The 27,772-nt window shown below is 42.8% G+C and overlaps 1 protein-coding gene across 1 annotated transcript in view; it reads left to right on the top strand.

The window, feature by feature from the left end:
• Positions 1 to 15,728: 15,728 nt before the first annotated feature.
• LOC116623496 overlaps positions 15,729 to 27,772 on the top strand; it is a 43,628-nt gene continuing 31,584 nt past the window's right edge. Inside the window, exons 1-6 of the mRNA XM_032390697.1 lie at positions 15,729 to 15,929; positions 16,656 to 16,815; positions 17,331 to 17,383; positions 21,855 to 21,971; positions 26,871 to 26,950; positions 27,551 to 27,686. Coding sequence (XP_032246588.1) covers positions 16,779 to 16,815; positions 17,331 to 17,383; positions 21,855 to 21,971; positions 26,871 to 26,950; positions 27,551 to 27,686 — 423 coding nt within the window. The 5' untranslated portion in view covers positions 15,729 to 15,929; positions 16,656 to 16,778. The remainder of the gene's footprint in view (positions 15,930 to 16,655; positions 16,816 to 17,330; positions 17,384 to 21,854; positions 21,972 to 26,870; positions 26,951 to 27,550; positions 27,687 to 27,772) is intronic.

Below are 27,772 nucleotides of genomic sequence, written 5' to 3'. Positions count from 1 at the left end.
AATCTTCAATCCCCACTCCCGCCCTAACACAGAGACTTGGCAGATTTCTTGTCTACCTGTTCTTTGTATACTCTAGGAAGCTCTCGCCCTCCATCACTGGGAAGGTATATATTGAATGGGGTGGTAGGTGAGTTCTTGCCTTCTAGATAGAGGAGAATCACTTATGGACCAAAGCTGATTCTCAGGAGCTATGGGATTCATCTTGGGGATTAGCCTTAAAACAGTTAATCTTTCTCTTTCCAGAAGCCAGAGGGAGAACTGGAGGAGTTGTGTACTGCGGTCCTAATGGCTCTGGGGTTCCAGTCTCCAGGAATAGCCATCTTCAAGCTGTGTGACAGATGGCACAACAATCTACCGCCAAATTGCCTCCTGGCTGAGTGGGGAGACTCATCCACTGCCAGGGTATAGTCTGAGTTAGTCTAAGAGGACAGGGGCAGCAGAGGTGGAGACATTGTATGTGCTCTAGATTAGCTTTATACTCCTGATTTCTCTCATTGGACATCTCCACTTAGTTCAGTCATGGGTGTGTATGTGTAGGTGGGAGGGGGACAAACTAAGATCCCTATTGGGTTGCTGGGAATTCAGGAGGGAGTTCCTGGAGACCTAGAATGGCATAGTAGGACATACTAGGGCATGGGAGACCCACAGAGCTAGAAAGAAGACTCAAGGTGGAGAGAGAAGGCAGAGTAGAAAGCCTCCATTCAACAGTGGTGGGGAGGGGCAAGGAGGAAGCAAGGAGTGCTTTACTTAAGGGAACCTGCAGTGTTGAATTTGATTAGAGGCTTGGAAGGTAATAGAGTAGCAGGATGAGGCAGAAAATCACCATACAATCTCTGCCCTAGTGGCTGCTGGTGATGGTGGTGGCTCTCTTACCCACTCTGCTCCCCTCCCCCTATCACAAAGTGTGAAAAAACAATCAAGTCACTGGGCTAGTGACAGTGACCTGCCTTTTCTTTACTACTTGGAGCTGGGGGCAAAGAGTCTGGGGGGAGTAAGTTTGCCTTCTGGGCATTAGGTTCAAAATGACAAGGCATGACACAGCAAGCTCAGGGGACACAGCAACAGAAGTTGGAAACATGTCTCTTGATCTAATCAGGGCAAATCTTTTCACATCCACCTCAGACAGCATAGCTCTTTATTTCCTAAGGGTCCTTGGAAGAGAGTGTTCATGTGTACCTTGTACTAATACCCTGCATTTGTATGCTGTGCTAACATCCATTACTGAGCTTAATCTTCTCAGCATCCCGGTGCAGTGGTCACATCAGGAACTGTACTCTCATTTAACAGTTGAAGAAACTGAAACTCAGATAAATTTAGTAACTTGTTCCGGGTTGCCCAGACTCTGGAGGCAGAACTAGGATCAGAACCCAGGCCTCCTGGACTCCAGTCTATAAAGTTTCCTACCCTAAGGCTAGGATGCTCCCTTCCCTGGGATAGGGATGTCTTTCTTGTACTCTCCCTCTTAGGTGCAGCTTCCTACATTGGTGTTACATGAGAATATATCCCATGCCTTCTGAGGATGGCCCAAACGGAGGATGACATGTTGGCAATATGTCATGGTAAGGGTCAAGAGGGTCTGGGGAAGACTCTGTTGGAATCACGGAGGGAGGAAAGAAGGGCAAATAAAGACACTGGGTGGGTCCCTCTGACTAGGGATCCCAGAAGGCTGGGGAGGGATAGGAAATGGTTGAGAGCAGGCCAGGTGTGAGCAGCTACTCTTCTCCCTCTGACTTCTTGGCCTGGACTGGAGCAAGGACCAAGCTTGATAGGGATGTTGTGGGTGTTGATAGCCTCAACCACTTTCCCTTCCTCTGCTGGGTGGACCAGGTGTGCTCACAAAGAAAAGATAGTTGGGGTGGTGGTAAATAGGTTGGTGTTTCCCAGCACAGGACCCTGGAAACATTTAGGGTTGGGGATGAGAGGACTGTGTCCATATGTGTATATGTTTCCCTTTGTGGGAAGGGAAAGGTGATGGGTAGCTCAAACTCCCTGCATCCCTCACAGTGCTCAAAGGATTGGTCATCAGTGCCCGGAAACATCTGGATCTGGGCATTACAGATGATGAAATAATATACATTACACAAGAGGAAGTGTCCTCCAAGGCTTATCTCACCCTCAGGCTTCTCTCCAATCATTGGTCCCGGAAGAGCAACAACAAGGTGAGAGTTGGAGATAGTGGGGTTGGATGGATGGCTGAATGAGTAAGTCTTGAGCCAAAGATGGCATGTCTGTCTACTTACTGGTGGAAGGATAACTTAAATGGCTCTTCCAAAAGAGCAGAGTGACTTTCCTTAGGCTCCTCTTCCCATTCTCCGGAAAAGGGTACTATCAGAAAACTCCACTGTTCAGCCACATATTTGTTAAATATGCAGTTAAGCAACTTAAATTTACTGATTACTAGCATTAGCCAGGCACTGTGCTAGGCCCTGGGGATACAAAGATGAATAAGGAAAAGCCCCGAAGGGATTGTCTTGTCTTCATCCTTGGCTGAGGCAAGTTTGTTTTGTCTCCTTGGGCACAGGTGACAGAGCAAGCTCTGGTGATAATTGGCCACCTCTTCTTCCTCATGCCACCATCCGAACTCAAGAACAAAGTGAAGCAGTTAACCCGATGGTTAATGACTTTGATAGCTGTAAAAGTGACACCTTTCTACATTTCCCAGGTGATTGGAATGGGGTGAGAAGATAATTTAACTAGTTTATTCTTTCCACATTTGTTGAGTAGTTAATGCTACGGCTAGCAAAGCATGGCCCACATGCCAAATCCAGCCCGAAGCTTGTTTTGGTAAAATAAGGTTTTGTTGGAATTGCACCATGCACATTTGTTGAATTCATCTAACACTTTGAATCTCTCTGACTTTCCTGTCTCTGACCTCTAGACCCAGATTTAAATGGCTCATGAGAGTAGATCAAGCCCACCTGGATAATCTGTTTTAAGGTCAACTAGTGTAGGACCTTAGTTACGTCTGCAAAATCCCTTCCTATCAACACCTAGATTACTGCTTGATTGAATAACTGGGAAAAGGGGCCTGGAATTTGGGAGGCCATCACAGAATTCTGCCTAACTTAGAATTGTTATACCAATGTTAGGTATTTTTAGGAACAGAGGACCCAGAACTGGAACCCCAAATTTCTGATTGTTGTTTCAGTCCTTCTTCCATTTCAATGGCCTTCCGCAAACCAAGTTCCCTCCAATTTTTGATGGGTATTTCACAAAAATGTGTTATTTAGCAAAATGGGTGGGAAATACTGAGTTAAAATTAATATCTTAAATGTAGGACTTCTCAGGAACCTTCAATATGTAGGCTAGTCTTGTCCTCCAAGAAGCAAATACCAACATGGTATTCGAGGTGCAGGAGATTTATTGGAGGAACATCTGTGAGGGAAAACAGGGAGGGAGCCAGAGGAGGCTGGGAGCCATCAGACTGTGTTGTATGTCTGACCCTTGATAAGGAGAAGAGGAAAGAGGGAAGGAAGGGAAGGAAGGAAAAAGTGAGGAAGGTCTTAGATTACAGTGTAGTTCTAATAAAGTTTCAGTATGGCCAACAGGGAGGCACTGAACCAAAGTCACCCATCAGAAAATGTGCCTGCCTTAGTGGACTTGCCATATTCATTCATTGGCTGGGAGAAACCTGTGGGAATCTGGCTTCAGTTTCAACACAGTGATGGATTTTAGAGCATGACAGCTGGAGATGCTGGTTAATTATGCACCTCAGAATAGGCATCTGAGGGGGCACCTGGGTGGCTCAGTCGTTAAGTGTCTGCCTTCGGCTCAGGTCATGAATCCCAGGGTCCTGGGATTGAGCCCCACATCAGGCTCCCTGCTTGGCAGGAAGCCCGCTTCTCCCTCTCCCACTCCCCCTGTTTGTGTTCCCTCTCTCACTGTGTTTCTCTCTGTCAAATAAATAAAATCTTTAAAAAAAAAAATAGGCATCTGAGAGGCATATTTTTCAGGGTTGGTAAATATGCTAATGTGCCTTTGTGAATTTCCAAGATGAGGATTTTTTTTTTTTTTTTTTTTTTGAGTGCAACAATTACTAGCATCGAGTTTCCAGGGACTACAGTTTGCAGTCTACCATTACACTACCACCTCAAATGCATTTTCCTTGTTATATAAAGAGATGACCTTTCTCACATATGTACTCTGAGTTTTGCCCATTAGTGGACCACCCACACAATCTCTTGTTTAATCTCGCTCCTGGCACATGTCTGAATGTTGCCTAGGGTAGGGTCTATGAATTTGGAACAAAGGTTTGCTCTGCGTAGTCAATTAGCCAGTTGGAGGATGAAATTTGTTTCCCAACTACTAGTCCGAAGATTGTTCAGGTGGATATTCCACCCCACATCTTGGCTGACAGTGGAAATGTTTTGACTACTCCCTTTCCCCTTCTCCTTCCTCCTCCTCTCTCACTCCAGGACATGGTGATTGAGAATCAAGATATTTATCAGTCTGTAGTATAATTTTGTTTGGACATCAACCAGCACTAACCAGCTCTATTTAAGCAAACTGGCCCTAATGGGAATCCATCAAGTAGACCAAAGGAGAGGAAATGTTGAATATCCAAAATCCAGTGGAGGGATTTCTGCTTCTGGTAAAGATGGAGTAACTGAGGTCAGATTTACCCTCTTGCCTGAAACAACTAAAAAGCTGGACAAAATATATGAAATAATGGTTTTTAAAACACTGGACATCAGGCAACAAAGAACAGTGATTCCTGAGAGGCAGGAAAGAAATGAGGTGAGGCCTATTATTGCCCCAGCTAATTTTCTTGAGAAAATTAGGTCCAGGTCATGGCATAGGGAAAGAAAACCCAGGAAGAATCTAGTGGACTTTCTGAGTGGACAAGATGCCAGTGAGAATCCAGGGAGACCAAGGCAGCTAGAGTTTACAGAGCAGAATATTAAACAGTGCATACATATGAGGAAACTGTCTCAGGTAAGGAAAAGAACAAAGAATTGAGAGAACTGTAGCCAGAACTCACACAGGGCCAGGAATAGTGCCTGTTCCACCAACCAGCCTGAAAACTTTGTAATTCACAGGCATTGGGTAGAGTATGGAGAAGGTGGGGCAAAATTAAGAACAGGCTGAATGCTGTTCTGGTCTAACAAATCTTAAAAGCAAGACACCCCAAAATCAAACTATTTTCAAGTAACTGCATCCCAGAAGAAATTCAAGAATATAAGAATACAGAAATATCCAGCACTCAATAAGGTAAATTCACAATGAGTGGCATTAAATAAAAAATCACCAGGCATGCAAAGATGCAAGAAACTATGATGTATAATAGGGAGAAAAATCAATCAAAACTGACCCAGAACTCACACAGATGTTAGAAATAGCAGACAAGGACACTAAAACAGGTATTATGACTGTATTCTCTAGGTTTGAAAGCTAGATTGGAAAAGAAAAGATTGATTAACTTGAAGACATAGCAATAAAAACTATACAAAATGAAACACTGAGTTAAAAAGATAAAGTAGAAGGAGGAGAAGGACAGAGAGGAGGAGGAGGAGGAGGAAGCTTCAGTGAGGTATGGACAACTTCAAGCAGCCTAATTTATGTGCAGTTGGAGTCCCACCAAAAAGGGGAAAGACAGAAAATTTGAAGAAATAGTGTTTGAAAATTTTCCAAATCTGAAGAAAGTAATAAAGTCACAGTTCCAAGGCACTAAGTGAACCCCAAACACAAGAAATATTAAGAAAACCATACCAAACCATACCATAATCAAATTTCTCAAAACCAGTGAAAAAGAAAATCTTAAATGCAGAAAGTAAAAACAAAAAACAAACCAAACCACACAATAAGAACAACATATTTCATACGGAGGAATAAAGATAAGGATAATAGCATATTTCTCATTGGAAACAATGCAAGTGATAACATAGTAGAATTCAAGGTACTGAAAGAAAAACACTATATCTGGGGCGCCTGGGTGGCTCAGTCGTTAAGCGTCTGCCTTCGGCTCAGGTCATGATTCCAGGTCCTGGGATCGAGCCCCGCATCAGGCTCTCTGCTCAGCAGAGAGCTTGCTTCTCCCTCTCCCACTCCCCCTGCTTGTATTCCCTCTCTCGCTGTGTCTCTCTGTGTCAAATAAATAAACAAAATCTTAAAAAAAAAAAAAGAAAAACCCTATATCCTAGAATTCTGTGCTTAGTGGTAATATCTTTTGGAATGAGTGAAAAAAATATTTTCACACATAAAAAAACTGAAAGAATTCATCACCAGTAGACCCATATTATAAGAAATGTTAAAGGAAGTCCTTCAGGCAGAAGGAAAATGATACCAGATGGAAATATGGATTTATACAAAAGAATGAAGAAAATCAGAAACAGTAACTGTGTGAGTAAATATATTTTTTCTTATTTAAAAAATCTCTTTAAAAGGTAACTATTTAAACAAATATAACAATGTAGTGTGGAGTTTGTTACATGTAGAAGTAAAATATATGACAACAATAGCACAAAGTATAAGTATACCTATACTTAGTGGACATAAAGTAGTATAATATCACTTGAAGATTGACTGGGATAAGTTAAAAATGTATGCTATAGGGACGCCTAGGTGGCTCAATCGGTTAAGTGTCTACCTTCAGCTCAGGTCATGATCTCAGAGTCCTGAGATTGAGTCCCGCCTTAGGCTCCTTGCTCAGTGGGGAGCCTGCTTCTCCCTCTGCCTGCTGTTACCTCTGCTTGTGTGCTCTCTCTCTCTCTGACAAATAAATAAAATCTTTAAAAAAAAGTATGTTATAAACCCTGTAGCAACCACTAAAATAACAAAGAGTTACAGCTAACAGGCCAACAAAGGATATAAAATGGAATTATAAAAAATATTCAACTAATTTAAAAGAAGACAGAGATAGAGGGACAAGAGAACAAAGAATTGGGACTAGTAGGAAACAAGTAGCAAGATGGTAATTTAAGCCTAACTATAATAAACAAACAAACAAACAAACAAATAATCATATTAGATGTAAATGGTCTAAATACCCCAATTAAAGGCAGAGATTGTCAGATGGATTAAAAAAGCAAGACCCACCTATATACTACCTATAGGAAATGCACTTAAAGATAAAGATACAAATAGGTTAAAAATAAAAGGATAAATAAAAATATGCAGGCATACCTTGGAGATATTGCGCGTTTGGTTCTAGACTACTGCAATAAAATGAATATTGCAATAAAGCAAGTAAAAGGAATTTTTTGGTTTCCCAGTGCAAATAAAAGTTATATTTATACTATACTGTAGTATAGTGTGCAATAATATTTATCTGTAAGTACTTTAAAAATACTTTATTGCTAAAAAAATACTAACCATCATTGGAGCCTTTAGTGAGTTATAATCACTGATCACAGCACCATTGCAAATACAATAATAGTGAAAAAATTTCAAATATTACAAGAACTACAAAATGCGACACAGAAACAAAGTGAACAAATGCTGTTGGGAAAATGGTGCAGACAAACTTGCTTGATATAGGGTTGCCACAAACCTTAAATTTATAAAAAAAAAAAATACCATCAGTGGGGCAGAATAAAGGGGAGCAATAAAACAAGGTATGCATGTACCATGTTAACATTTATGGAAAAAAAAGCAGTGTTTGCCGTATTCATATCAGATAAAGTAGATTGCAGAGCAAAGAATATCAAGTATAAAAAATGTCATTTCATAATGATGGAATTCTAAATGTTTATGTACCTCTTGTTATGTGTCTGTTACTATAACAGAGCTTCAACAATATATAAAGCAAAAACTAACAGAACTGCACAGAGAAATAGAAAAATCCAGAATTACACTCAGAGATTTCAACATCCCTCTTTCAACAATTGATAAAACAAGTAGATGATCAGAAAGTGTATATAAGATCTGAGCACTATCAAACAACTTGACCCAATTGGCACACAGATTGGAAAGGAAGTACAATTGTCTTTATTCACAAGCAACATGATCATCTGTATAAAAATATGAAATACTTAAGAATAAATCTGAAAAAAGTAGGTAATACTTGTACACTGGACACTACTAATCATTGCTAAGGGAAATTAAAGAAGACTTAAGTAAATGGAAACATATGCAGATGGACCAGAAGATTCAATATTGATAAGATACCAATTCTTCCCAAGCTGATCTAGATTCATTGCAATCCTTTTTTTTTAAGTCTCATTTTTAAGTAATCTCTACACTCAATATGAGGCTTGTACTCACAACCCCGGGATCAAGAGTCTCCCATGTTCCACTGACTGATCCAGCCAGGTGCCCCAGATTCATTGCAATCCTAATCAAAATCCTAGCAGTCTTGTGGCACCTGGGTGGGTCAGTCAGTTAATCACCCCCACATTTTGCTCCACGCTGGGTGTGGAGCCTACTTAAAAAAAAAAAAAAAAAAGAACCTAGCAGGTTTTATTTAATAGGAATTGACAAGCTGATTCTAAAACTCACATGGAAATGCAAAAGACCCAATACACCAAAACAGTTTAGAGAAAGAATGACGACTTATAAAACTACAACAATGGAGACTGTAGTACTGGTATTAAGACAGATGAACGGATAAATGGAACTGAATAGAGAGTCCAGAAATAGACCGACATTTTTACTGTCAATTGATTTTTTGGCAAAGGTGAAAAGGCAATTCCTTGGAGAAAGGATAGTCTCTTCAACAAATGGTGCTGGAACATTTGGGTATCTATACACAAAAAGATAAACTTAAATCTATACCTCATACCATGTACAAAAATTAACTCAAAATGGCTCATACTTAAATGTAAACCCTAAAACTATCAAAGTTCTAGATGAAAACAGGAAAAATTTATGTGAACTTGAGTTAGGCAAAGATGTCTTAGCTACAACACCAGAAACATGATCTATAAAAGAACAAAGGAATAAAGTGGACTTCATCAAAGTGAGTAACTTCTGTTCTTTGAAAGGTACTGTTAGAATGAAAAGACAGGCCTCAGACTGGAAGAAAATAATTGCAAATCACATACACATCCAGAATATATAAAGAACTCTCAAAACCCAATAAAAACAATTTAAAAAGTGGACCAAAAAAATTGAATAGCTGCTTCACCAAAGCAGATATGAGGATGGCAAGTCAGCACAGGCAAAGTTGCTCAACATTGCATAGACGTGAGGGAATTTAAAATCACCATGAGATGCCACTACACATCTGTTAGAATGTGAACTGGCAAACTACTTTGGAAAACAGTTTGGCGGTTTCTTAAAAAGGAAGTGACAGGTCTATAATGACAGAAAGCAGATAAGTGTTTGCCTGGGGAAAGGAAAGGTGCTGGGAAGGAGGAATTACAAAGACACAAGAGGAAACTTGAGGTGTACTGGGTATGTTCAGTATGTTAATTGTGGTGGTTTCATGAGTGTATACATTTATCAAAACTTGTTAAATTGTACACTTTAAATATATACAGTTTTTTGTATGTCAATTAGATATCAATAAACCCGTTTTAAGAAAATCAAATGGAATGTTTACACATGTGAAAACTAAGGTTATTTGTAGAACTCTCATATACCAGTGATAAGAAGAACCCACAAAATAATAGAATCCACCAGGTAGAGAGTAGAAATATAGGCTTTTAGACTTAGTTTTCAGAATTTTGAAAGTCATAGAACCATAGAACCAGTTCTTGCTTTGGCTATGATTAATTTACCCTGCACCTTTGAAGTCAGCCAATACTTGAAATGTTGAATTGCCCTGAAGATTTCTGTGGAATAATGAGATTATTTGAAAGTAAGTGTAGCTTACTGGGCAAGGTGGAAGGGCAGGTCATGGCTGTATTTAGCTATGAAAGAACTAGACCCTGAGCCTTTTTTGGAAAGGTCCAGGAGGGCAGTGTGAAACTATGATGACTTGGCCCATCCTTGAAGAGAAGATGTGAGGACAGAAGATTTCTCCTGAGGCTGTGGAAATTCTGGGCTAACTTATGCTTACTTTGTCCTTATGCACACAGTGTATCTGCCAACTTATGAATGCTCTGGCTCTTAGTGGCTGTGGAGGTATAAACTTGGAATCCCAGCTGGAAAATATTATAAGTATACTGTTCAATCAGGTGAGTGCTGTGGGACTAGAAGCATCCTGGGCTTGCTTTTTCTCTCTTCTTTGGAGGTGATGGCTATTGCAGCCCAGGTCACAACCTCCATAAATGCAGGTGTCTTTCACATGGTGACCTTAGCCATACAGATCTCAGGTTTCCCTGGAACAGGTAAATGCCCAGATTCTGGGCATAGACTCGGATATTCTCCATGAGGTAAATTGGGTACATTCTGTGTGTTTCTTGAAGGTCACAGACCTTTGTTGCTCCCCCTAATTTCTGGTTAAAGGGCAGGAAGTTCAAAACACTCCATCATGTCTGTGGGAAGTGTCAGGCCCTCTGTGTTGCAGCCTAGAGTAGGAAGAAGATAATTGAACATTTTGCAAAAAGGTGTTAACTTCTGTATGTTTAATTTGCTTGCCACTGGGGGCTGGGAATGTAGATTCCTGGGTTTTATTTTCCTATTCTCCTTTATTACTAAACACCACACTTTCCATGGATGCGTGCCTTGGTTCCTCCATCCACACCCATGGCCCCTAGTTTCAGTCCTCCCAGGCCTGATGGCCTTGGTCTCCCCACAGCTGAATGAAACAGTCAAGGACTCAGATCCTCACTCTGCATGGAACCACAGCCTTGCCCTGAAGGCTTTCTACATCCAGAGTAAGTTAACACAGTTCCCTAACCCCAGGTATTTGTGTGGGTGGGCAGTCAGAATAACTTTTGTGTCTCCCTGGACCGGAGCAGGGACCTAGGTTCCCATAAGGGTCTTCCATCCTTCTAGACAAGATGCAAAGTAATCCATGTGAGCTTTGCTTGAAATTCAAGGAATCTTGAGGGGCAAAGACATAGCTCCACTCCCTTCACCTGAAGTTGGCTTCCCTTTCTCCTTCAATGAATCCCAGCTTAGAAAGGTGATCTTGTCATTACAACACTGATGATCATGCGAGGTGTGCTAACCTATGGGAGGGCACATGGTGGGGCAGTGGAGGGAAAGGGCCCAGCTCAGGGAAAGCATCTAGCCACATGCTTGGCACATGGGGCTAGATGCTTTTCCTCCTTCTTTTCTCCAACCTAAAGGACCCTAATTTATCTGGTTCATGGCATCATGGTTTGCTATAAGCATGATTTATTTCTACTTACCACTCGCTAGTTAAACATACCGTGATTCCCTTGTATTTGCACCCTTCTGATAGCCAAGTTATACAATGATCAGATGGTATTCTTAATACAAAAGAACATGCAAGCCAGTGATCCAGACAAGATAGTATCAGCCCTTCAAGTTTTCATGGATGTGTTCCAGGAAGGTGAGTGGGAATTGGCCTGGTGTTGGGGATATTCTTTCCTATGAGAGCTCTTTTCTCTGGAAGACAGTCCCATGTGTAAGTTAAAGGCACAGTTTTAAACTTAATGTAAACTCAAAGTAAACTCAATAGGTTTAAATCTGGGCAGATTGCTTTTAGTCTGTGCCTCTGTTTCCTCACCTTAAAGTGGTGGTAATATTAGTACCTACCTTTAGGGTTTTTTTAGTGAAGATTAGATGAGAAAATATATGTGAGGTGCTTAGACCATTTCCCAATATGCAGTCAGTTTTATAGTCGTTTAGTCTGTGATTATTATCTTGGGGAATAAGCTTCAACTCCAATCAAGTGTTTGCCAAACCTTCGCTGTATGTCTAGCACAGTGCAAGGCACTGCAAATAGACTCTTAAATAAGACATAGTCCCCGCTCTCAAAGAGTTCACTATTGAGTTGGGATTATAAGGCTGTCCAGACAGTGAAACAATGCAAGATAATATGTGAAAAGTTGTTTAAATGTGAGCATGATTATGTGCAATAGGAATACGGAGAAGGGGTCATTCGGGAGATGGGTTGGGCTCTGTGTAGGAGATGTACTGAGAGCAGGGAAGGAGATTGTAATGGTGAGTTAGGAGAGGGAATTCACATAAAGAAGAGCAGTTGTCATAGTTTTAAAGGTTGAGATGTATGGGGCGGGGGGTACTGTTTTGACCGGGGAGGTGGGCAATCATAGGAGACTGGAAAGAGCTGGGACTCCAATGCCAGCTTGAGGAAAAGTTTTCCGTCACTCTTCAGTCTGGTTTGAAGCAGAGGGATGGTGGAGATAATCTTTGGGAGCTCTATCTGGCCCTTGAAGACCAGCACAGTACCTGGAATTCCTCCCACCTGTCTGTCTTCTTGTGCCTCCCAATACAACAGAGGAGGAGGAAGGAAACTGATCCCCAGCTGCATGTCTGTCTTTTCTCCAGCACCCCAGACACAGCAACTAAAGAATGAAGTGATGCATTCAGTCATAATCATGATTCAGGAGGATCTCAAACCAGTGAGCAGAAAGGCTGAATGTTTGGGCTGGGAGGGCAATTGCTTTCTTGAGACCTTGAAGTTGTGTAAAATGGAGAGGGGAGGCTGTTCATGGATGAGGAGAGAGGTAAGGCACCCCCTTACCAAGACCCTCCTGGCCTCAGACTCTGCCCATGGGTTACATTTGGGCTCTTCAGAGCCTGAGAAGGATTTGAGAAGTGAACAGGTGGTTCCTACCTATTTTCTTAGCCTTGTCAGTGGGGACACAGAGCTCTAAAGAATGCTAATTCTGCCCCCTAAAAATTCAGTTTATTTGGGGAGAGAAGACCTCAAACATCATATCTAGCATAGGGTCTGAGAAGCCATATTTTTAACAAGCTCTGCCAGGATTGGAGGCAGCAGAGACTGCTCCCAGCTCTGAATCATGCAGGACAGGGAGCAGAAGAGCAGCAGTTTAGGGTGCCAGGTGGACAACAATGGCACCATCCCTAAAAACAAAGTCCTAAATCTTCAGAAGGTTGATGGAGAGACTGGGATCTTGAGGGCTGGACCCTCAGGACTTATGGGATTCATTCCTGTCTTTCCCTATGAAGGCCAGAACATGGGACTTTTCCTGGGCTCTGATTTCTCCCTACCCAACACTTCTGTCAATTTCTTATCTTATATAAGGTGTGGGCAAGCTAAGTGCTTACAGTTCTTCAGGAGAATGGTAGGAACTTAAATGGGCTAGAACTTCAGGGTGGAGTAGGGTGGTCAGGTTCAGTGGCTGGTTGTCTGTCATCACCTGGAGACCAGGGAAGAGTCACACTGGGCTTGACGTTGGGAGATCTGAGTCCCTTGAAGACACCCCTCACCTGCTCTGGTCCTCTGTGTTCTCACCTGGAACATGAAGTGTCATACTGATGTGTCTTCCTATCTTGTCATGTGATGGTCTGTGACCCCCCCCCCCCCCACAGGTGCGGAAGGCCCTCCTGAACTTCATTGAGATGCTGGGCCAGCATGACTACTTGGCCATGCCCCAGGGGAACGTCATCATCAACTATGTCATCAAGCTCAGTGAGTCTGCCTGCTCAGTGAGCAGGGGCCAGGCAGGGAGGGGACCAAGGGTGGGAGCAAAAGAAGGGCAGGTTTGGGAGTAGAAGGGAAAGAAGAAGAGGGCATGGTTGGCACAGTGGGAAGGGGCTTTGGTGTCTAAAATTCTGAGCAGTGAGCCAGGGGAGGCCTTGAACCAGAAGACTCAGTTAGCATTGGTTTCAGATTTAAATCTTTTCCTTTCTTATTCCAGAATGAAGAGGACATCCAACTAATGTGTTCCAAAATCCTACAGATGGTACAAGCAGCTAGGGTCAAAGAGACTTCTTCATCTCCTCCTCCCCTGGCTGCCCAGATCACTACCCTGACCCCCAGATTGCATTCTCTCTGCCTACTCCCTACCCCCCACTCCATCTAACCTAACCCCTTGTACTGTCCCTTCCACCATCCCCACCTCTATCTGTTCCCACTTGAGTGCCTGAGGCTCCTCTGAGAAATGGCTCAGTGGAGCAGAGGATCACTGGATTGTAAACCTGGAGGCCTGAGACTGGGTCCTGCTCAGCCAGTTTTTGGCTAGAAAATCTAGAGTAAATTACTCTCCAGGCTACAGTTTCTCCTGTAAAAAAGTGGGTGGTTATCCACCCTCCCTGCTCTTAGCAACCTCCAAGGATTCCTGGAGACTCCTACGAGTTGTTATGTGGGTCAGAGTTGAGTCAGGGGCCATGGGAAGAAAAGGACAGCTGTGATTTACTCTTCTTCCCAGAGACCCCTTCTCCCTCCCAATAAGCTGTCTCCTGACTGCTAACATGTCTTCTGCCCCTGGAATGTTCCCCAGTGAAGGCAATTACAAGTCACACAATTCCAAATTTCAAGAAGCCCCTCTATTTAATCAAGTCCTTCCTGCTGTAATTTTAATCAGGACCTTGGTTATGGTTTACCAACATGCAGTGGAAAGGGGGAGAGGGCGAAAGGGAAGGGGAACTATGAATGGGATGGGGGTCTGTGTATACAGGTCTCAAATGCCCCTCCAAGAAAGGAAGACAAAGCCATAGGGTTGAAGAACTTATGATTGGGGCTGATTTGGAGCTTGACATCGAATCCCTTGCCACATCTTCTGCCAGGTGTCCTTGCCCAAACTGATCACCTTGGCGTGACAGCCCAGCAACACCTTGGCCTTCGTGCTGCTGAGTAAGACAGCCACAAACATGGCTCTGAAGGCCCGGTCCCTGGGCAGGTCCCCTACCTTAGCAGCTTTCACCTCAGCCGTAAGTACACGGGACGGGGCAGGGGGCAGATTGTGGAGAGGGGGCAGCTGTGAAAGCACAGGCTGCCCCAGGCAGGAGGGTAGGGTGGGACAGGGACTGAGACTCCAAAGGGGTCATGGGTGTGGGGAGAGGGTGCAGATCTGCTGTTGGGGGGGGCGCGGCTGTGAGCCTGGGCCAGGACGTAAGAGGAAGACAAAGGGTTAGGACAGCAGCTTGATGCCATTTGGCTCTTCATATGAATGAAAAGGGGATTCTTCTGGAAGAGAGGCAACCCCCCACACAGATCCTTCTTGCCTTTATTCCTCGTCTTAAAACACTGGAGTAGAGATGTGAGAACTTTGTTGTTAATTACAAAGTAATGTGTACACAGACATTCCTGACCCTTAGTTCTTCCTTTGCCCTGACTCTGAGCCTCACTCTGTACTCACCCCACCCCTGACCGCTAGTTCCAGAGGGAGTCAGAATTGAGGTGAGGATATCTGTTCGGCACATTACTTGGGGTGTGTGTGTGTTTGTGTGTTTGGAAAATAAGCATTCTTTGTTACGGTTTAAAAGGAGGAAAGTTAGCAAATGACTTTCCCAGTGTTGAGACTTCTGATTATAATCAATGTGAACAATAGACATTTAAAAGATGGACTTAGGGTTTTCAAATATGAAAAGCTACATTTAATAAAATGTGTACAACTTCTCAGAATAGTGGGAGATGCTTTCAAGGTATAAACTAATAGAATGCACTCATGAGTAGTGATCATTTACCATGTTTTGGCTGGACAATGCCTTTCTTCCCTAGTCTGTCTATTTAATTTTTTTTTTATTGTGGTATAGGTGACATACAATGTTATATTAATTTCAGGTGGGGGCACCTGGGTGGCTCAGTCAGTTAAGTGTCTGCCTTTGGCCCAGTTCATGATTCTCAGGATCCTGGGATTGAGCCCCTCATTGGGCTCCCTGCTCAGCAGGAAGCCTGTTTCTCCCTCTCCCACTCCCCCTGCTTGTGTTCCCTCTCTCGCTGTCTCTCTCTCTGCCATAAATAAATAAATAATCTTTAAAAAAAAAACAACAACACAAAATGTCGCAATCCCCATGGCAATGGCACCAATAATTGCTCTCCACTTTGCTTTTTCTCCTCCCTTGAAGAATGGATAGTGGGCTGCTGGTGGGAGAGGGGCCTGAAGGTTGGGCATCCTGGAGCTGGCACTGACTCTGTCCTCTTTTATCCTCTCTTTAACTTAGCTACCCAGTTCATCTCCCCACAGAAACTCCTGACCCATCTTGTGGTAAGTGATAAATGTACAGGATGAATACTATCCATCCATCCATCCATCCATCCATCCCCACATTCCACAAATAGTTGAGTACTACTCTATTCCAGGCATTGTGCTGGGCATGGAATAAGGGGTAGGGCCAAAGATCACAGGTGCTTTGGGGAGAGGTGATCAAACAGCTTGGAGGAGGGAACTGGGAGCATAGTTCTGGGAGCTGAAGATGGGGAAGGGGTAAGGGTTGGGGAAGGCCTGGCCTGTCTCCTATGTGGCCTTATAGTGAGCTGTTCTCTGTTGATCTTGGACAAGTCCACATGCCTTTTTGGATCTAATTTTTTCAGCAAGAATGTTTTGAGTTTCTCTATGTACCCAGACATTATGTTCTAGACATTATGAACACTTGGAAAGACAAGGTATGGAACTGCCCTTGAAGTGTTCATAGTCTTAGTGGGAAGGACGAGCCTGGGAATAACCACCCATAATGTAGTGTGATAAATGTTAGTAGAGGAATACACAAGTTGCAATGGGATCTTAGAAGAACAAGGGGCTGACTTGGTCTCCAGGAATCAGAGGAGGCAACGTTTTGAGAGCATCTTGCAGAACATGTAGGAGTTCACAGGTGGAAAAGAATGGGAAAGGGCTAAGCTTCAGCTCTACCATTCTATGGGTTTGTTCTGATTTTCTTCCTTCTCTTCCCTTAAATCCTTTCTCTGCCTCCTGCTTGCTTCTCGTGTTTCTCAGATATTTTCCCTGAAGCCCTATAGAGAAAAGGAGTTTGGTGTAAGCTCTCTAGGGCTACTACATGCCCTGCATCCTATCACCTCCTTGGACCCTGTTATCAACTCGAATGTGGGCCAGCTGTGGATGAAGAAGATCCCCCAGATGTTGCAGATACTGGATGGTGAGGGTTTGGCTGTGAGGTGGGAAGAATGGAGCTGGGGCATTGGGGCAGACTCCAGAAGAGATGAAGTCCCGAGGTGCAGGATGGATCTTCCTTGGGGTGAGGAGAACCGGGACCAGTCTCTGTCTTTCTGAGATGCGGTTTGGATAGGCCTGCTTATTTGGACCATGTTCTGCACTGAGCAGATATGCAGCCCAGAGTTCTGTGACTCCAGAGTTCCCAGAACTCTCCTTCTTGTGGGCAGAGGTTCAGGAAAGAGTGTGGGCTTTGGAACCAGAGACCCAGGTTTGTATCCTTGCTCTAACACTTGCCAGCTGGGTATGTTTGACCTTTGAAAAGTCGTACATTTCCTGGAGCCTCTGAAAAGAAGGGGGAACAATTATCTTGTAGGATCATGATGAAAATTAAATGAGAGGATGGGCACAAAGCCCTTAGAATAGCGTTCAAATGTTGGTTCTTTTTCCCTGGCCAGGGCCTTCTGGTCGGGCAGGCCCCTATACTCTCTTCTTTCCTAGATCACACTGAGGAGAACCTGGATCAGGAGGAGTGGGAGGACAGGCTGCTTCAGGTACGCACTCTAAGAGACATACCTTTCTCCACACTTGCCTTCCTTCCCCTCTTCAGGATCCTGAGAGAGAAGAGGCCCCACACCCCCTGAGACTGAGAAATGATTGAGGGACCTCCCTACTCAAGAGAACCTCTTTGACTCCAGGATTGGAATGTGCACTATATGCTTGGGAGCAGAGGGGAGAGCTATTTACTTGGCTGGTTGGGGTTGGTCAGAAAAGCTTTCTCAAAGGTGGTCCACCATCTCAGTTCACTTAGGACTGTCCTGGTTTTAGCTCTAAAAGTCCAGCATACTAGGAAATGCCTCAGTCCTGGCAAACTGGGAAGATCAGTCACTCTACAGATGAATGATTAAGTCTGGAAAGATGAGTAATCTGCCAGCTAAGCAGTAATTTGCCAGCTAAGCAGAGAAGCCGGTGCCTTAGGTCAGGTTTCATAGAAGCAGAGCCTAAGGTGGGGGTCCTTGTCAAGTGATTTGGCAAGAAAGTGCTCTCAGGAGAAGCTGTGATCAAGTAAAAGGAACAGGGTAGAAAGAGGAGAGGCTAAGCAAGGATGTGGGGAGACCTGGATGGAAACTACACCGCAGAGTCTATCCTGCTAAGAGACAAGTGAGGGGGGCTTTTGTATCTCCCCACCCCTCCACCTCTCTGTCACTGGTGCCAGGCTTCTATGGTTGGTATGGGGCAGGGATGGGAGAGAGAAGAATGTAACTCTCAGGCACCTACAGGCAAAGAGACCCAAAAAGGCTTACAGGTGGGAACTGCTCACAATGGTGCCTGCAACCAGGGAAGGGAAGGAAACTTCGGCTCTGGACAAGGCTTGAAGAGCATCTGCTAGAGGAAGAAAAGGTGCCCATCTAGAGGGGGCTCTGGGGGAAAGGTGACACATTCATTGAACATCTGGTATACCCTGTTTGTCTACTGTGTCAGGCACTCTGTAAGCATTGGAGTAGATCAATGAACAAGACATACACACAATGACCAAGACATACAATGAACAAGACATAAAGCTCCTGAGCTTTATTCTCATTGGAGAGGAGAGGTTGGGGAGAGTTAAGAACTAACCAAACAAACACATAAACAAGATGACTAGTGATTGTGAGGAAGCTTTGAATCAAAGAAGCAGGATGGTGAGCTAGAGAGGAATTTAGGAGGTCAGGGAAGGCTCACTGAGACATGATCAGAAAGATGAGAGTGAGACAGCATTTTGAAGAGTGCAGAGAAGATTCCAGACAGGGGAAATGGGAAATATAGAAACCCTGAGGTAGGAAAGTGTTGAGTACATAAATACAGATATTACAAGGTAGACAGGGTAATGAATAGCAAGCAAGGATAAAGGCTACAGAAATTCAGAAGAGGGAGAGATATAGATTACTTTTTTGATTATGCTATTTTAATTTTTAAATTATGCAAATTTAAGGAACTGGGTTTTTTTTATTATTTTTTTAAAGATTTTATTTATTTATTTGAGGGAGAGAGAATGAGAGAGAGCACATGAGAGGGGTTAGGGTCAGAGGGAGAAGCAGACTCCCTGCCGAGCAGGGAGCCTGATGCGGGACTCGATCCAGGGACTCCAGGATCATGACCTGAGCTGAAGGCCGTCGCTTAACCAACTGAGCCACCCAGGCGCCCTGTTTTTATTTTTTTTCAAGTGAAGCTTTGTTATTAAAATTTATTTTTGTGTTTGTTTTTTTTTTAACTTATTGTTTATTCAAGTATAACCAACATACAGCATTATATTAGTTTCAGATGTACAATATGGTGACTCAACAATTTTTTACATTTCTCAGTGCTCATCAAAATAAGTGTACTCTTAAGTCCCCCTACCCATCTTCCCTCTGGCAACCACCAGTTTATTCTCTGTATTTAAGAGTCTGTTTTTTTGTTGGTCTCTTTTTTCTCTGTTCATTTGTTTCATTTCTGAAATTCCACATATGAGTGAAATCATATCGTATTTGTCTTTCTATATTTCACTTAGCGTTATACCCTCTATATCCATCCATGCAGTTGCAGATGGCAAGATTTCATTCTTTTCATGGCTGAATAATATTGCATTCCACATCTTTATCCATTCATCTATCAATGGACTGGGTTGCTTCCATTTCTTGGCTATTGTAAATAATTCTGCAATAAGCATCAGGGTGCATATATCTTTTTGAATTAGTGTTTTCATTTTCTTTGTGTAAATACCCAGTAGTGAAATGGCTGGACGATGTGGTTAGTCTATCTTTAATTTTTTGAGGAACGTCTGTACTGTTTTCCACAGTGGCTGCCCCTGTTTGCATTCCCACCAACAGGACACAAGGGTTCCTTTTTCTCTCCATTCCCACAAACTCTTGTTATTTCTTGTTTTTTTTTTTTATTTTTTTAGCCATTTTGACAGGTGTAAAATGATATCTCATTGTGGTTTTGATTTGCATTTTCCTGACAATTAGTGATGTTGAGCATCTTTTCATGTGTCTACTAGCCATCTATATGTCTTCTTTGGAAAGATGTCTATTCAGGTCCTTTGACCATTTTTTAATTGGATTATTTGCTTTTTTGGTGTTGAGTTGTATACATTTTTTATATATTTTAGATATTAGCTCCTTGTCAAATATATCATTTGCAAATATCTTCTCCCATTCAATAGGTTGCATTTTTGTTTTGTTGATGCTTTCCTTCACTGTGCAGAAGCTTTTTATTTTGGTGCAGTCCCAATAGTTTAATTTTGCTTTTGTTTCCCTTGTCTGAGGAGACATATCTAAAAAAATGTTTCTATGGCTGATGTCAAAGAAATTACTGCCTATGTTTTCTTTTAGGAATTTTATGGTTCCAAATGAATACATTTATGTCTTCAATCCACTTTGAGTTTAGTTTTGTGTATGGTGGTAAGAAAATCGTTTAGTTTCCTTCTTTTACATGTGGCTATCCAGTTTTCCCAACATCATTTGTTGAAAAGACTGTCTTTTTTCCCATTGTATATTCTTGCCGCCTTTGTCTTAGATTAATTGACCATAAAATCGTGGGTTTGTTTCTGGACTCTCTATTCTGTTCCATTGATTTATGTGTCTGTTTTTGTGCCAGTACCATACTGTTTTGATTACTACAGCTTTGTAGTAAAGTTTGAAATCTGGGATTGCTTTGTTCTTCTTTTTCATGATTGCTTTGGCGATTCAGGTTTTTTGTTTGTTTGCTTTTTTGGTTTGTTTGTTTCTTGTGATTCCACAAATTTTAAGATTATTCTAGTTCTGTGAAAAATGCTGTTGGTGTTTTGATGGGGGTTCCATTAAGTTTGTAGATTGCTTTGAGTAGTATGAACATTTTAACAATATTGGTTGTTCCAATCCATGAGCATGGAATATCTTTCCATTTGTTTGTGTCATTATCCCGATATCAAAGTCAGATAAAGGCATTATAAAAAAAGAAAACCACAGGCCAATATCTCTGATGAACATAGATGCAAAAATGCTCAGCAAAATATTAGCAACCAGAATCTAAAATCATTCACCATGATCAAGTGGGATTTATTCCAGGGATGTGAGGGTGGTTCAATATTCACAAATTCATCAACATGATACATCACATCAATAAGAGAAAGGATAAAAACCATATGATCATCTCAATAGATGAAGACAAAGCATTTGACAAAGTACAATATCCATTCATGATAAAAACTCTCAACAAAGTAAGTTTAGAGAGAACATACCTCAACATAAGAAAAGCTATATATGAAAAACCCACAGCTAACATCATACTCAATGGTGGAAAACTGAGAGCTTTTCCCCTAAGATCAAAAACAAGATAAGGATGTCCACTCTCACCACTTTTATTCAACATAGTACTGGAAATCCTAGCCACAGCGATCAGACAAGAAAAAGAAATAAAACCCATCCAAGTTGGCAAGGAAGAAGTAAAACTTTCACTATTTGCAGATGACATGATATTATATACAGAATATCCTAAAACTCCACCAAACTGATAAATGAATTCAGTAAAGGATACAACAAGAATATACAGAAATCTGTTGCATTTCTTTACACTTAATGAAGCATCAGAAAGAGAAATTAAGAAAATAATCTCATTTACAATTGCACCAAAAATCATAAAATACCTAGGGATAAACTTAACCAAGAAGGTGAAAGATCTGTGCTCTGAAAACTGTAAAACATTGATGTAAGGAACTTTTTATTTTCTAGCTGGAAATGGGAAGTATGTGGATCAGGGAAAGTTCCTAAAGGGATGATCCATACCCTAAGATGCCAAGAAATTAGAAATACAGCTTTCTCTTACCTCTAGCTTCAGCCCCTGCTCTATAGGATTACTGCCTTATCCAGATGCCCCCCAGAGAACAGGAGGGCCAGAGTGGAGGTTGGGGCAGTGGGGAAGGGTGCTGGCTGACAGTTTCAAAACCAGTTTGGGTAATGGCTATTCCCCAAGCTACCCTAACTTCATTCCAAGTTATGTATGACCCTGCCCTTTCACCTCTCCTAGGCTTTTCTATATAAATTCTTCGGATTTACCCTGCGGACCTCAAGGAATATGAAACTGGTGAAGATGATGCTCTCCTCCATCCTACAAGCTATCCACAAAGATCTGCAGGAGAGGGAGGTGAGGTGGAGGAACTGGCAAAGGGGAAACATTTTTCCTTTAAGAGGCAGGGTGATGAAGTAGTTAAAAGCTAAGACCTGGCAAGCTAGACAACCTGTTGGAATCCTAGGTCTGCCACTTTCTGTGTGCCCTTGGGCAAGTTATTTACTATTATTATTTTATTTTCTGACTCATTTCAGGAAGTTGCAATCATGATGCACATTTATCCCTAAATACTTCAGGGTGTACTACCTAAAAATAATGATATTCCCTTACATAATCAAAGCACAGTGATCAAAATTAGGAAGTTAACATTGCTACAGTACTATTACCTAATTTATAGACCTGATCTGAAAATGGCCAATTGTCCTACCAATGTTTTTTTTAGAGCAAAAGAAAAACATTTTTTTTCTCCGGTCTGGGATCTAATTTAGAATCAAATAGTATGTTTAGTTATCATTTAGCTTTAATATTTTTAATCTGGAACAGTTCCTCAGTTTCTATTTTTCATGATCTTGACATTTAAAAATGTATGGACCATTGATTTTGTAGAATGTAGCTCATTTTTTGTTTGTCTCATATTTCTTCATGATTACGTTTAGATTATGTATTTTTGGTGGGAATACTATGGAACCTGTGTGTCATAGGATGGTTTTCAGGATTAAAAATATAAAAGCTCCTAGAACAATGCCTGGCACACAAGCACTCTCTAAGTGTTGCTTACTGGTAGAATTGGTGGCCGTGCTCTCAGGCATCCCCTCTCCAATGCCCCTTCCCGGCCAGATTCTCAGAGCATCCATCACCATCATGACTATCATCAGTTATTTACCAAGCCCAAGATGCAAACAGTATCATTGAGGAGACAAACATATATAGGAAGAAAACAGCTGGCTCCACAGAATAGCCTTACTAAAGGCAACATGAATGGTCACAGAGACATATAGTGGCTGTTGGGGTTGGGGGTGAGGACTTGGGCTAGTTGGGTCTAGATTAGGAGGGAAGTGGGTATTCCCTCTTGACATAATATTCCAAGATAAGAATTTTTGGGACCATGTCTACAGAACAGTCAGTGGCATAGTGGGACTGGAATACAGGGTTCTTTGACAGGGAGGTGAAAGTGACCTGTCTGCCAACACCTGGGGACAGATTGGATACAGAGATAAAGATTAAGAGGGCAGAGGATGTTCAGGATAGTTCCTGGGTTTCTGGCATGCTGGGAGGTGGTATCCTTCACTGAGATCAGGAATGCAGGACATAATGGGGAAGAAGATGATGCATTCAGTTTTGATGGGGAGAGTTTAGGGTGCTCCTGGTAGGGAGCCAGGTGGAGAGGCTCAGTATCCATGTAGATCTGGAACTCAGATCTGGGCTGCATGGCTGCATTTGGGAACAATTATATTTTCCCTGTCTGTAAAATGGGGTTGATAATATTTACCTTAAAGCTTTAGCATGAGGATCAGTGAGATAGCATGTGTAAGGCTGGTACAAACTAAGCATTAAATATTCTGATGATGTCAGTGATGAAGATGATGATGATGATGATGATCAGGATGAGTGGAAGCCAAGGCTAAGGGATGGCATGGGAAGAGGGACAGACTAGAACCCTCTTCTGATATTCAACTAGTCCCTGCTTTCTTTCTCTTTTTTTTTTTTTTAAAGATTGATTGATTGACTTGTCAGAGAGAGAGCACAAGCAGGGGAAGCAGCAGGCAGAGGGAGAGGGAGAAGCAGACTCCCCGCTGAGCAGGAACCCGATGCGGGACTCGATATCAGGACCCTGGGGCCATGACCTGAGCCGAAGGCAAATGCTTAGCGGGCTGAGCCACCCAGGCGCCCCGAGTCCCTGCTTTCTAACTAGACAAAATTTTCCCTTCATCTACTTGGAGGCCAAAAGCCTACAAGTCCCATTAATACTTCATCCTTTCTAGAGGATCTGTTCCCTGGAACAACTGTAACTGTCCCTAGGTCCCCAGCACTCTGCCTCCTCTGCTGCAGTCTTAATGGCAGCCCATCCTGCACAAACAAGCCAGTTGACAGACAGCTGGCACCTGCCTGTCTGTGTTATATGTTCTTTTTGCTCTGTGCCGATATCCGGGTTGAGTAAGCTCTAGGAAGAGGCTTGGCTGACATTTAAGTCAAAGCGGCCTCCTATGAGGCAGAGGGATTTAAGTTAAAGACTGTTCCTGGCAAGAACTATAGAATCCCCAAGTTTCCCTTGCTCTTAGCCCCCACTCAGTCATCTCTTCCCACCGACAGCATTTTTCACTTAGTTGTCCTGCCACTATGTCCCACAAGACACATGCAGGGACTCCCTCCTTTCTCTCTCCCCAACTCTAGACAGGTCCCCTTTGCACCTGCCCATTTTGGTCAGTTTACCACTGTTTCCTGTTCTCCTGGGTTAAGAATATTGGCATTCTCTGTATGTCTTCTCTCTTTTCCGTTTCCTCTGATTATCCATCCAATCCTGTTGATAATGTGCCTTGGTTTTGTTCTTCCCTCCTGTTCCCTCCTCACAACCCTTCTCTGAACTTCTAGTGCATATAAGTATTCTCTATTCTGCAGTGTTAGATTTGATACTCCTAAGATTTTGCAAATCTGTGACTCTAATTTTTCACAATCTGGGATAATTTGCTTCTTTTTTCCCCCCATGCATTAAGCACCAAACAAATCTCTACTGAATTCATAGATGAATTCATATACATATGCAATGTCCCCACAGTTCACAAGCATTGTGCAGGGCGTGGTTCTCCTCTGGTCCATGATACTCAGGAAAGGCTTTTCTGGATGTTGTCAATTAGTATGAAAAATACAAAAATCAGACTCTTTAATTTTGACAAGCCCTGTGCCTCTTTATCTATCTATCTATTTATCTATCTATCTATCATCTATCATCTATCATCTAATCTATCTATCTGTCTTTTAGAGTTTTTTTTTCATTATAAGTGTGCTCGTTAATCCCCATCCCCTATTTCCCCCATCCCCCCACCCACTTCCCCTCTGGTAGTTATGAGTTTGTTCTCTATAGTTAAGAGTCTGTTTCTTGTAATTTGCTCCTTGAATTACTTCTTGCAAGGATGTTTGGTTCTCCATCTGGATTTTAAGTTGTTCAAGTCAGAGGAACCAAATTTTCCTTCCATTTCTTTTCTTTCCCTTTTCTCTCCCTTCTTCTCTCTAAATCCCGGGGTTTGGGAGAGCATAAAGGTGCCTGGATAACTCTTAGCTGTGGCGTGAGGTTGAGGCTATCCCCATTACAGGGCATTGCTGTGGCACTCAGTATTGTGTCCATGAAACATCTGAAGATAGTCCTGGACCAACTGCAAGTGTATAGTGCTATCCTCACTGACAAGGGCTCATCATTCATCCTCAAGCTAACGAAGGTGATGGCATTCCTGGGAACTCTGCCACCCTCCCACACAAAACCTTCTGAGGCATCCCCATCACTCAGACTCCCCACTTCTCTGAGGCCTTGTGACTCACCTATAAAGCTTCTATTTCCCTCTGACCAACTGTGGGGAAGTTTCATCCTCTTCTCCCTTTCCCATGTTCCCTTATGCCCATGCTTCAGGCCCTGGTATCATCAGCGGCATCCCCTTCCTCCCAGCTGTCCACCATTCCACAACCCCATCTTCCCTTCCAGGCCATCTAGCCAATCCATTCCTCCCTGAACCTCCATTCCCCCATCAGGCAAGGAGGATAAGATGAAGAGAAGGCAAGTTTCCCCCTTCCTCTTACAGGAACATCAGCAAAGGGAATGGGGGCTGGTCTGTAACATCATCTACTTAAGCTATAGCAAGATTATTTTAGCGAGCAAGGGAGACATCTTCACGCACTTAGATAACATCCTGGCCGTGGGCCTGCAACACTACCGCAACTGCATTGTAGAAAAGGTACTTCCTGCTTACTCTCCTTCTCCAGTGTCCCATCCCTGCCTTCTTTACCCTTCCCCTCCATGAAAATGATGCCTGGCCTTGAATGGAACAAGGGGGTAGGGCTATTACAGTTGCTTCAGGGGAGGTAAGGTGGGGGGGGTCCCTAAATAATTTTTCTACCTTTGTCATTTGTCCAGAGCATGTGCCCCTAGGGTAGGAGAAGAAGACTTTCCCAAATCCTGTTCATTTACCATCCAACTAGACGTCCTTTGGGAGAACTTATTTGGTAAAAAGACAACTTGAGAGATAAGGAAACTAGCTAGATCTATCCTAATTTAAGAGTAAATATGAGGTGGGAACTCCAGAACCAGGTTGGTAAGAGGGGTGGCCCCTTCCCCCATAAAGATGCCACAGGCTTTGCTTCCCTAAGCTGTCCTCAGAGGGAAGTTGCAAGATCTCAGCCTAGAGAAAGCTATAGAAGCCTTAGCTTTTCATCTCCCAGATTTTGTGTAGGTAGTTTTCCCTTGCCCCAGGATCATTCCTACGTTGGAAATCTCTGAGCATACTGGTTGGTTCAGGATAAGAACCTGAAGCTGGAGTACCTGGACGCCCTGACCAAGCTAACAAACATCCTGAGCAGCCACCCCATGTCCTTTCAATTCAAGTTCCCTCAGAAGCTAGAAATTGTAACCTTCATGGTGCTAAGTACAACTCAGGAGGTTGGAGGTGGAAATGCACAGAGGAGGGAGGATGGGTCTTCATGGAAGCCATTGGCAGTGCTCCTGGCCTTGGCCTGGAGGATAAAAGTCCAGATTTTCCAGTGTCCTTTTCCTACCTTTTCCTTTTTCCATCCTCAAGGTGGGTGTGAGTACTGTGGGGAAGGTATGGTTGGGAGTAGGACAGAAGTGCTGTCCTTGAGAGTTTTTGGAAATTCTAGGTTCCGGTTTCTTATGAATACAGTCTGGGGTAGGAGGAGGGGGAGGAAGACAAAAAAAAATATGTTCACATCCTCTTTGTCTCTGGGGTGGGGGGTGGGGTGGGTGTATTACAGGAGTTAATCAGGGAGGAGCCATTGAGTTCCATCTCCAGCTCCATTAGGCTGAGGGCAATGAACATCATCAGTGACTTCAGGTAATGATGTTCCAGCTACTCTGTCTTCCTTGCTCTGACTGGATTTCAGTTCTTTATATCCTAGTCTGTCCCCACCTCACTTTCTGCCTCTGCTTCTAGGAATAGGGGGCCCCAGGCAGTAGTAGACATCTACTGGACAATGTCTGCCACCTCCTTTAACCAAGATTTTTTAGATGGGATTTTTGGAGCACCTGGCAGAGACCACCTCTCCCATTTTCACAGGCACTTGCTGTTGCTTCTGGTCCAGGCTTTCTTCTGCTTTCAGGGCTGTCCCTGACTAAATACCTACATATCTATCACTGACCATTTCCCCCATTCCCTCAAAATATCTGGGCAGCCAAAAAGTAATGTATAATCTCAAAACATCAGTACCCTTTCCTCTAATAGTTCCTCTTTCCCTTTGTCCCTTTCTTTCCATTTTCCTGGCATTTTAAAACTTTGCTAGTTTCCTCCTTTTCTTCTTTTGTTACTTTTTCTTCTGGTAACTTCTTATTACCACCTGTCCCTCTGTCTCCACCATCTCTCTCTGTACCTTCCTCAGCTGTTATTCCTGGCCATTACTGTCTTGTTACATATTTGCTACTTCCTCCTGGATCTTAGGAAGCTCCGTCCCCTCATAGAAGTAGAAGAAAGAACAGAGCTACTCCGAACGTGCTGTAAGAGTGTGCTCTGCCTGCCACCTACAGAAATTTTGCAGAAGGAGGCATCCAGTTCCCAGGAGGCCCACACCACTGTGGTAATTAACTCTTTGATGTTTGTCTCTTTGTATTCAGTTTTTACTTTGGAGAGGATGAGAAGTATAGGTTTGGCAGTTACAGGTAA

This window comes from Phoca vitulina, unplaced genomic scaffold, assembly GCF_004348235.1.
Source record: "Phoca vitulina isolate PV1807 unplaced genomic scaffold, GSC_HSeal_1.0 scaffold59, whole genome shotgun sequence".
NCBI classification, from domain to species: domain Eukaryota; kingdom Metazoa; phylum Chordata; class Mammalia; order Carnivora; family Phocidae; genus Phoca; species Phoca vitulina.
Note: the sequence above shows the minus strand (reverse complement) of the source record. Positions and strands in the feature narration are given on the sequence as shown.